The sequence below is a fragment of the Eleginops maclovinus genome, chromosome 18 (genome assembly GCF_036324505.1).
Source record: "Eleginops maclovinus isolate JMC-PN-2008 ecotype Puerto Natales chromosome 18, JC_Emac_rtc_rv5, whole genome shotgun sequence".
Classification (NCBI taxonomy): domain Eukaryota; kingdom Metazoa; phylum Chordata; class Actinopteri; order Perciformes; family Eleginopidae; genus Eleginops; species Eleginops maclovinus.
Window position 1 is genome coordinate 10,066,111 of NC_086366.1, and position 12,138 is coordinate 10,078,248.

At 39.0% G+C, this 12,138-nt stretch overlaps 1 protein-coding gene across 1 annotated transcript in view; it reads left to right on the top strand.

Moving 5' to 3' along the window:
* Positions 1 to 12,138, top strand: part of dync2h1 (dynein cytoplasmic 2 heavy chain 1) — a 105,417-nt gene that overhangs the window by 47,422 nt on the left and 45,857 nt on the right. The window contains 3 exon segments of the mRNA XM_063907500.1: positions 1,343 to 1,477; positions 2,343 to 2,486; positions 9,010 to 9,099. Of these exon segments, the coding sequence (XP_063763570.1) occupies positions 1,343 to 1,477; positions 2,343 to 2,486; positions 9,010 to 9,099 (369 nt within the window).

Sequence of the window (12,138 nt, forward strand, 5' to 3'; positions counted from 1 at the left end):
CCATATTCGGTATGACACTTTAATTAGTCATTACCAAAATGAATATTGTGCTTACCCTCGCCCATCACTGCCTGCCGTTCTGAATCCAAAAGTAATGCATTCCGTTTCATCTTTCCTCACCATGACCTTCGGCTTTGAATTTCAGCTGGTGTACGGTATTGCCCCACTTCACTTTATTAATTTTTTTCAAGGCAGAGGGAAATTATAGTGGCAACATAAATTGGTAGCTGCCTGATAATTTGTCGGGATTGGAATTTGATAGTGGTATTTACACTTTAATTATGCATTGTATTTGACTTTATTCAAAATACCAATTTTTGAGCATATTCAGTCTAGACCTGAAAATATTGTAATAATAATAATAAAAGATTACGTTGTTATAGCGGTCAACAGACCCAAGGCAGCTAACTTGATTTGTATACTAAAAATCTAAATATCTCAAGAGAACTTATCCATTATTTTAATAACAAAACATTACGCTTGCAATTTGTACCTACAAAAGCAAAATGATGTACTTCAGTGTGAACAAATGTAGCTTTAATCAATTGAAAATTATAAAACCATTTTGAAGAAATTAGGTGACTTCTTTTTCTCCAAATTTGGATCCCACAGTTGCCCTCCAGATGAGTTTGATTGAGCACTCAGCTAATCTGCCGGCCCCTTAGTCATGTTAGTGGAGGGTTCATTTTATTGCATTACCTTTTTTTACTTATTCATGCACTTCATACTTGTGCAGAAACATTTGTAGGCAGGTTCTAGATCGTGTGAAATCCACAGTAATGACAGTATGGAGCCGTAACATCAGTTAGTTGCTGCCAAAACACTTAATGGGGCTCCCTGTTCTTACATGGCTTAATGCATATTTATAATCAAACGCATACACGCACAGTTGATGGACATTGTTACACGTAGACCCTCAACTTAATGATGATTTTCCGTGCACACAGCCTAAGGGGAATTTGGACACACACACACACACACACACACACACACACACACACACACACACACACACACACACACACACACACACACACACACACACACAGATAGTGCCGAGAGCAGGATGTCAGTGCTTCAGTGGTACAAGACGTGCAATTATTCCAGAATTGTAGGAGCATATTGGACTTGACATTTCCATGCTCCACTGCTTTTTCTCATATATTTTATTTGAATTTATTTTAATAAATTGTATCAGTTATTTTCAGAGATTCGTCTCCACAGAATGAAGTTGGTTAGTCAAACTTCTTGTTTCTTGTGCATCGCTTTCCCTGCCTCTCATTTCTCACTCTCTCTTTCTTCTTTACCTGTCTGTCCATCTGTCTATCTTTCCCTGTTTTAGACCCTGGCTACATCTCAGGGTAATATTCTGGAGAACAGGGAGCTGATCGACAGTCTGAACCAGACCAAGGCAAGCAGTGCCCTGATCCAGGAGTCACTGCTGGAGTCACACCGGCTGCAGGCGTCCCTTGACCAGGTCAGTTACACACACACACACACACACACTCGGAAAAAATAACATGAAGAAAAACTGTGTGGCCGACCTGACTGCACCACTGCATCCAAGCTGTCATGAATAAGTGATGTCAGAAGTGAATCAGCGTTAACGTGGATCAATGTAGTGCCAAACAATCCCTTTATACCGACTGCTATTTTGAGGAGGTATAATCTGGCTGATTATTTTAGCACTTTGAGAAAGCAACCACAATAGCCAATGAGAGGGACCAGGCTGAACAGCTGTACAGAACATCTGTAATGTTACTCTGTGCCTCGTTCAACACATTTTTAATTGGTTAGGTTTCAGAACACCTGAAGTTGTCCTCCTTTTTTTGTATTTTTGAACTAATCCTTTAAGACTAATCCTCACCATACTATGATTTGCAAAGACGCAGTGATAACTCGTATTTGAGCACAGACATTTCTGCTCATTTGAGTAGAGAATAGGTAAGCACACCGGCAGCATTTTTTTATTAGCACAGAAATCCGATTGTGCAGATGAACAATCAAGCAGCTTCTGTAGATGCATTACACTGTCATGCTCTAGGGCGCAGTGTTACACCAGAGCCTCTATACATTATTTATTCATCTTTCATATATGAACTTCAATGTTTTTTTTCTCTTACATTTTCTCTCATCACACGTCATGTCATCTATTATTTCTCTCTCTCTCTCTTTCTGTCGTTCTCTCTCTCTCGTGTGCACCACATTTCTTTTTATCCAACCCTACGCCCTCCATCCGTGGAACTTTCTGTAACTCTTTAAAAACACATTTGTTGCTTCTTGTTTGTTTATTTCTCTTCCCTTTCTCTGTCTCTTCTTTCCTTGTTTTCATTTTATTTTAGGAGCGGGATGCCTACCTTCCTCTTGCGGAGAGTGCCAGCAAGATGTATTTTGTCATCACAGACCTGTCAAGGATCAACAACATGTACCGCTTCAGCCTTGCTTCTTTTCTGCGCCTCTTCCAAAGGGCTCTTCAGGCCAAGAAGGTAACACACAGCTCTTAGAGTACTCACATTTTCATCCAGCACTGCGGTGTGTTAACAGCTGTGTTTTCAGAATTGGTCAAAATATCATGTCCTTCAACCAAAACCAACCTCAATACAACCCTTTTCATGTACAGTAATTACACAAACAAATAAATGATTCAATAGATGAACACAATAGGCAACCTTTTCACATATAACGGTTTAAAAAAAAAAGGTAACACAATTTGATCCCACCCACACAGTAAATCTTGTGTGAGGTCTGGTTCCACATTAATAGAAGATGCACATTTGTTTTGAAAGTCAATTCATCTCCTACAGGAATCTGTCTTAAATACTAAAGCTCCTCTGCTTAAATCGTCTCCAGGTGTAAACTGAGCTTCTGTAAGTCAATTTGAAGAAAAACAATCTAAGAGCTTATGAGTGTGATGACCTCATGGGGCTATATCTGGCATACGTTCACCTTAAATAAATAGTTTGGATTGTTAGGAGGAATCTCTCCCTGGTGTAGAGTAAGATTGGAAAGTGTAGGCAGCTCTTTTACATTTTATAGAATACAAACAGGAACGCAAACAAAGCACATACAAGCATAGAAAAATAAAAAAATACAAATAAAAAATGAGGTCAATGATTCGCTTTGTTAACTTTTGTATAGTTAAAGCGAAGGAGTCAAGCACGGGAGTCGTCACATTACAGTCTTCTTCTGTTTCTTTTATGTAATGTCCTGTCTGGGAGTGCAATTCAATTAAAAGTTCAACCAACCAAGACGGAAATACAATGTCCAGTTTGTTGGTATCTGCTGGAAATTAATAACATTTTCATGAATAGAAAGAATCAAGGTTATAATATATATTTTTTTAATAGGTTTTATTTTTATTCATTTAATGATTATATCCTGACCCATTGCCTAGAAAATCAGTTGTCCTCGGGTAGGAGATAATCAACTTGATTAAAAAAACAAAAAGTAATTATTTAATTGAATAATATCTTTACCACATGAAAGAGTACATTGTTCTATGTATTAAAAACTACAAACAGTGAGTTTTGAACAATATTTACTATTATTTTGTGGTTGCTCAAAAATGTGTCCCACATATTCTTCACCACCGTCAGATATTTATAAAAAAGCAATAAAATGAGGCAACTACAAGGTCAACTACATTCCTGAGGACTCCCTTTTCAAACCTTCAGCTCTACTGCATGCTTCAAGATCACTAAAGCTCCCGTAAGTTAGCTATTTTTTCTTAAACTTGATCATATTTTTGGACACTGCTACTGTCGCAACCATAACATGTCAACACCCTCTCTTTTGTATAAACAATATTAAATTAGATTGGACTATCCAAAGTTAACGCACGTTTGAGGTGATAATGCGGCCACGACGCGCAGCGGAGTGCGTTAGCTTTGGATAGCTTTTGTCTAACGGCATGAAGTCCATTATACCGCTTATTCTACTGTTGCCACATTTGAAATATTTACTAGCCTAGCCTACTGAGGCAAATTTGACGAAACAAGCCTATTTCTTTCCGAGTTTTCTAAACTCAGAGCAAACTGTTTCTAGTTCGGCATGCCTGGTTACTATGGTTGCTATGCTGGAACACTAATGCGAATTGATACAAGATGGTGAAAAAATGTAACTACTTCATAGGCGTGCAAATAACCAACGTTTATTTGCACGTTCGAAAGAGCCCTCACAATGGGAAACTCAATCAAGCAGTAGGATAACCAAATATAACATTCACTGTAATTCCCCTAAATTTCATAGTCATTACACTGAACTTTGACTTCATGTATTTTAGGAAGTTATGGCTATTCAGCAGCTATCTGTGGATGAGACACAAGAACCCCCTAGAAAAAAAACAGAACAGCTGCTGCGGGGAAGCCAACTCAAAAACCACTCCATCAAGAAAACTCTGTTGTTCCGTAATGCACTCATTCATGAATTAAAACAAAACAAATCTGCCCACAAGAACAAGCACTTGACTCTGTCAGGCAAGGTTCTGAAAAAATATAGGCTTATTCACCAGACAAGGCAATTTTGTGTAACATGTAACACACTGCGGAAGAGGTGGCTTACTGACAAAAAACCTGCATACATTCAAACAATTACTCAGAAGGTTCAGGATTTCTACCATAATGCAGCACGAATGACAATTGACAAACAGGACACAATCACACAGAGGAAAATAAAGCATCAGAGAATGATTCTGACTGATACAGTATTGACAAGGAGTTCACCAAGAAGGAACCAAGAGTGAAGCTCAGTTATTCATCCTTCTGTGCCTTAGGTCCATTCAATGTCACAGCACCAAGACCGTCGGATCGTAAGACATGCCAATGCCAGTACCATGAAAATGCTAAGCTGATGCTTGAAGTCCTAAGAGACAATGGTGTCGTCAAGTCTAGCAAACTGGAGGATAGTTTTGAACTTGTCTGCTGTTCACAAACAAGCGAGACGTGTCTTCTGCGTTCCTGCTCCTGGTGTCTCCACAAACATACACTTCCCACACCACAGCAAGACCAGACCAATGTTGAATGATAGCAATGGGAACGAGTTCAGGATCAAACAGCAGATGGGTTCCACTTCAACACAAGACTTGTGATGCACAGTGGCACGCTGGGAGAGCTTATCCAACGACACGAAGACAAACTGAAGACAGAAACAACAATATACGTGTGCTCAGTTCAGAACCAGACCAGAGAGTACAGGAGCATGATCGAGAAGTGCAATGATGGCACAGTAATTGTGCAGGTGGACTTTTCTGAGGCGTGGAAATGCAAGTATCGTTCTGAGGTACAGTCATGCCATTTTGGTCCGAACCTCCCACAGCTCAACCTGCACACTGGCATGTACTATACAAAAGAACAAAAGACAGGCTTTTGCACAGTGTCAGAATCCAAGCGACAACATGCGTCTGCCATTTGGAGTCACATGGAACCAGTCCTGACAGATATTCGTTTAAAGTTTCCAAATGTTGATACTATTCACTTTTGGTCAGATGGCCCCAGCAAGCAATACAAGAACAGTTAGAGCTTTTCTCTCCTCTGCAGTGTCCCTCCAACTCTAGGTTTCAATGAGAACAACCTGGAACTTCTTCCCCAACTCCCATGGGAAGGGAGCCCCAGGCGGCATTGAAGGAACTGTGAAAAGGACTGCAGACAGCCTTATACTGCGGGGTAATGACATTGTGAATGGAAATATCTTCCATGAGATGGTTGGCAGAAGCCTCTGCAGCACTAAGCTCTATATCATTACTCAAGCTGACATAAAGCCATATGATGCAATCCTTTCTCAACCACTAAAACCTGTACCTGCAACAAGGAAACTCCCATCAGGTCACACCTAAACGACTCTAAGATCCATTGCAGATCACTGTCTGTTTCTGCAGTGATCCACAGATGTGCGAGTGTTTCAGCCCAACAATATTCCAGTTGACTGCCAACACACCCAGGGTACAGTTTGAGGATGATGGTCCTATACCAATGCAAAAGAGGAAAGGTCCTTTGGCAATGTTGTTGGGGGAAATGAAACGGGAGGAAAGTGAGCAAGAACCACTGACCAAGAGTAGTCCTGATGGGACTGTGACGGATCTATCTGCTGATGTAGTTCATTGCGGAGATTGGCTTGCGGTCATTTATCACCAGAACTGGTGGTTAGCAAAGGCTGTCATTGTGGACGCTCATCATCAAGATGTGGAAGTGGAGTTTTTTCACCCTCATGGGCCCAACACACGATTCTATCCAAAAGAAGGAGGAAAGGATATGTGCTTCATACCATTTGACCATATTCTGGTCAAACTTGTGGAACCGTCATCACCAGGTCGTGCAAGCAGGACGAGGGAGATATACAACCTGTCTGCTGAAGTCATGGACTTCATAGAAGGGAAACATATACACCATATACCTCCTGATAAAGCTAAATGAGTGGTGGGGTGATGTAAAACAGTCAGGGAATACTCGCAGGAGTTCACATATGAATTATTATTATTTTTGTGCCAGATGTGTTTTGTGGTTTTACACAGAATGCTTTCTGTATTTTGAAACATTTCAGTTTATGGAAAAGAGACGTATACTTTATCTGTTATTCACGTCCATACAGTTTATAGTCTAGTTTACAGAAGAATATGATTCATATTATTTTATGAGTGGGGGCACTACATGACAGTTAAATATGAGGTCAGTGAATTCTATCCTATTGCTACTGGTGTTGATTTATTGTTTACTTATAATAATTATTAAGGGGTACTTTATTAATGATAGCCTATTGCTCAGGTTTTTGCTAAGTTTTCAGCATGCTTTGTGTTTTAAGCATTTCCTATGTTCTTATAAGATTCTAAACATGTAAACCAATGAAATGTATTTGTATTTTTATTTCTCCCTTTTATTACCCTGATTATCACTTAATAAATCCTATTATTATGGATTTTATTCCGGGTGTATTGGCAGCTCATTTCCGCTTATTTATTATCACTAATATTGTCATTCGTGGCACTAGCCTACTATTACACAGGAAGTTCAGCCAGCTCACCATTCCACCGCTGAGAATTCAGGATCCTGTTGCGCCTTTGGATTGTACTGTATTGTAACACTTTAGTAACTGGTAGCATTAGGCTGTTGCTTAGGCCTATTTAATTGTGCTTGGCGTTGTCCAATAGTGAGAAAGGGGTTACACTTACTGTATATTCCTTGAAAAATGTTTATCAAAGTGCTCAGGATTGTTATTTTTTCGACCAAATAGAAATAAAGCTGTTAAGCAAGAAGCCATTGACTTGAGTGGTATACATTTTGGAATTGTATGTTGCAATGAAGCCACTGTCACCACCGTCAGATTAGTGTCACCACCGTCAGTTCTAAAGCCACCACCGTCAGAGGGAGTTTTATTTGTTCTAAATGAATGTGCTTACAATATGTTTCTTCAGTGCTGTTGATTTATTAAAGTAATAGTCTCTTTTAATACAAAAATATGTTTGTTAAATAAAAAAAACATTACTTTTTCTATTTAGGCTTAAAGTAAACGTTGTATGATGTTAGATCTTTTAAAGGAGTACACGTGAAACAGTATACAAAATGAACCAAAGTGAATATTCAACTTTTAACAGCATATATGTGTACTAAGAATGCCAGATAATGATTTAAAAACTCGAAATACATATTAGACCAAATAAATAAAACATAATTTGCTTTTTATTGAGTCTGGCGGTGTTGACAAAAACAAGTAATACTGGGAAAATGCCTATTTTATGAAAAGAAAAACAAAATGGGGAGGTTGCACCGGTACGAATGTAAGAATGACATGTAAGAATGACAATCATTTTACATGGTATGCGTGACTACTTTTTGGACAGGTGCAGTCACTTTCGAAAAGCTCCGGAAAAAATGAAGAGATCACTCCAAATGTTTCTTGAATCTTTATCTCTACGTGTATGGCAGCCATTCCAGTGTCTGATGAATTCCAACACAGAGAAATGTTGTCAGTAGTTTATGAATACAATAAAAGAAATAGTAAAACAAGAGAAAATGATAATGCTGAAGTGGTCTCTTAATTTTTTTCCACGGCTGTATAAGTAAACACGTATAGCAATATGATAAATCTGGGTTTTAATATATAATATATTCTGGTATTTTTAGTTCAGCACACATTTTTGATGAACTAAACCCCCTTTCCTTTTTTCCGATTATTCTTTTTTTATCAGGTCAGCTTGATTTATTTCAGCTCAATTTTTTCAGCCAGTTTATCTCAGTCTGGCCGGTGCAGCTGCAGAGCATCATGGTGTGTCTATCACACTGCTGTTCTCCATCTGAGCCCTCAACACACTGTCTGATAAACATGCACACACAGGCACACGGACAGTGGGTTAAAAAAGATTGAGCATAATTCCCCAAATCCTGTATGGGTTGGTAGAGCCAGTGCTGTCATCCAAGAATGTCACCAGGCAGCAGCTGGTCACCACTGTCGTGTGTGTATGTGTGTGTGAAGGTAGGCTTGTGGACACATTCACTGTGGTCGGAATTATCTGCCTCTCTTTGTTTCAGTTGTTTTGCATGGCTGCGTTTATTTTCCATGACCTGCAAATGAGATCTAGATGAGAGTTTTAACCTCTCATGTCTGAAATAACACATTACAAATCCTTATTTTAGCTCACAAACACAAGAGCAGATGCATAAAATGTTTACGTCATGTAGTTTATACACAGGGTACCACTCTGTAAACACAGGTGTTGTAAGAACATGACATCCAGGGAGGATAAAGTGAGTAAAAGACATGCTGAACCGTTGAAAGTTGACAGAAAGAGAGAAATCCTCCAAAATTCAGTTTGTGGCTGATAATCATGCTTTAATTCTTCTGATTAACTATTGCTATTGTTTTTCTGGTCTCACCTTTTGTATTTCAGGGATGTTTCTGTATTTACACACGCTCCCTGAAGGTTTTAAGGCTGTCGCACTTAAAAGATTATTTCCCTTATCGTTCTATGATCCTTCCCTCTTTTATTGTGTTCATGAAGGATTGAATTTGTGTTCATTTTAGGAAGCAGAAACTACCGAGGCCAGGATTGCTGCTTTGGAGGCCAGTTTGAAGAATATGGTGTATGAGTATGTCTGCCGGTCGCTTTTCAAGGTAATAAACACAGTAACACACACTTACACACAGAAATAGGACAAATGTGCTAAAAAATCCCAGTCGTCCCTTATGGTAATTTGTGTTGTTGGTAAGAGGATAGGGACAACAAAGAAACATCAGATTTGTTTTCACAACAAAACAAGATCAATGTGTTTAGAAGAAGACCCCCAACTGTTTTATTTTTCTCCTTGTTGCTTGTTGTTAAATTGATTTCAAATGATGACAACAGCGGCCATTAACACATCACCCATCATAAGCCTAATACATGGCTCCCCTTTTGTTCTCACAGCTAGAGAGAACAACTCAAATCCAACAGCTACTGTACCTCCGAAAAGTACTAAAAAATGTAATTACAAAAGGGCGACTTGTTTTTATTTATTTATTTCTTGTACAACGCTTGGTAAATCTCCCAAAGAGCTACTGTCACATTACAATACAAAGTAGGCTAGACGTATTGTAGCAAGGTTTTGTTTAAACCTGGTAACAGGCACTGCGCCCTCTTACTGACGATTTTCCCTGTGAAAATCCAAAGTGATGCCAGAAAACAATATTTCTGTTCGTCAAAAACTGTATAATTACTCCAAAAATATGAAGACTGTCAAATAGACAGCAGAGACAGCTTTGTTTTTACGGAGCTCTGAAGAAATAGGGGATGGATGTCCGGTCGGACTGCCGGTGGCTGGCAGCAGCTTACACTGAAACTGTGATTTCTTAATTACATCGTTTCTTTTACTGTCCTTTTTTTCTGTAGCGTAATTAAAGAATATTCGGATTTATTTGTTATTTGAGGTGCAATATATGACTCAGCAGTTTTAAGACATGAAGAAACTATTATTTTCCGCTTCGCTCTAATGCATTATTTTCGCCCAAAAATTGGGCGAGCCGTAATTTTGCCCGGAAGTGACGTTAGCGCTCTTTTTCTAGAAAAAAAACCCTGTCGTTGTATTCTTATTGACTGTTCAAACCAAATGCACAATCAGGTGAACACATACATTTACACACTTACTCAGACCGCCACAACTAACACAGTAATGAAGGGTCGAATATTGACCGACAGAGAGCAGTCATTGCATCGATTGGGCAGTAAATGGTAAATGTAATTTCTTTGTCTTTTGAGTGAGGGGGTGTGTGAGTGTGTGCTGCATGAATGGTAATTGTAGTTTCAATCAGAGATAGGAGGCTGTTAACTGCTGATCACGTCTACAGGCTATCAACCCAACAGTAGGACACAGTAACACACCCACACTCACACAGACATGTTGACAGCAGCAGTCCAGTCATTAGCAGAGAGGAAACTTTGGACTACATTATCTGTGCTCCTGCCAACACCCCCCGTGGTGCTACAGAAGAGATAACTTCAAGGGAGAGAGGAGATAGTCGGGAGGAAGAGTCCAGTGGAGAGATAAAGGTGGATAATGAGCAAGAGAGGACCAAAATGAGGAAAGCATAACAGGAAAAAAAGTTAATTTGAGAGGAGAGATGATACACCAAAGCATCTGTGGAAAAAACAAACATCCCATACCGTCAGAATGTCCTTTTTATTGCCGTGGTCGGCGCTCAGACTGTTCCAGAACGAAATTGATTCAGCTTAATCAGGTATTGATTGAGCATGGCTGGACACACATAGGCGTAATTAAGAATCAGGGTTATTCAAATATTGACTGTTGAACCTCTCGTGAGGCTTTCATTGTATTTTATATGTGTATGTGTGTAAGATTAGTAAGCATATGTTATTTGACTTATAATGAGATGTTTTATATTTTGAACAGCTTTGCTTTCCACCTATTACATGTCTTGAACAGGAATATTTAAATGCCTGGATGTGCGTGAAAAATACTAATTGAAGGCTAATAGCAGTGTCTTTAATGATAAAGTAGTATGTTTGAATGAAATATAGGTGATTAATGTTGGATGTGCTAATTCAAAATGCAGGTATATATCTGGTACAGATTATATCAAGGCAATTCATTCATATATAATATAGCCCAATATCACAAATCACAGATTTCCCTCAAGGCACTGAACACAGATGTTATGTATTTTTTTGGCTGGATTGCTCTAACCAAATGTCTATGATAATTGTACCTTTGTCACTTTATTTCAAATTGAAAATAAGCATAATTGAATGAACATTACAATATGTAGAAAATCTGACATATACATTCTGCATATACACATATTATCACCTTCAATGAGATGAAGTGTTACTTCACCGTGATGAATTCAGTGCCTAAGATTCAACAGTGTGTATTCTTTGTCTGATCTATGCGTCTATTGCGCCTTGAAATTCATAGAGAAGTCCATTGAGAACAGGCAACAATAATATACTTTTTTTTTTCTTTGAGAGTACAATGCAGGCGTGGACACTGACTAGATTATATATAAGGGGACAATTTACAAAATAATTGCACAGCTTTTGTAGCTGCTACACCTGTGCACTAAGACAAAAATAAATGGTGTAATTCTCAATAAACCTGCAGAGTGAAATGCAGCCCTTACTGTGCTGCCAAGCAAATAACGTCACAGCGCTCCTACACATTGCGTGTATATAAATGAGATAATATGCATACTTGGTGTGCAAAATTGTCCCCTTTTTATGCAAATCAGCCTCATCTCAAAAACTGTCCAACTCACACAGATCAAATAGCCACGCGCAGGTACAGTGAAATGATTTACATCATCCAAGCTCAAACTCATTCATTTGGAATGCAGTGACTGGATGCAGTGACAGTGTCCTAATAAATGAATGAATAGAGCAAGGTTACATGTTGTTTTGAAAATACATGTGGAAAGGATAAAGAAAAATAGTCCCTCCTCTCCCAAATACTTAGCTTTCATTTTTCCTTTTACTCTTTATTTGCCGGCGGGAGAGACAGAGAGGAGTGACTCTTGCAGGCCCCCCATGATGAGACCTCTGACTCTCCGAACAAATGCATTGGCCTTGAGCGATTTATGCTTTGCCACATGGATGATTGCGATCAGATGCTAAAAAGGGCAATTGCACTCAGCTGCAGAGCTTCATGGCTGTGTTTGCGC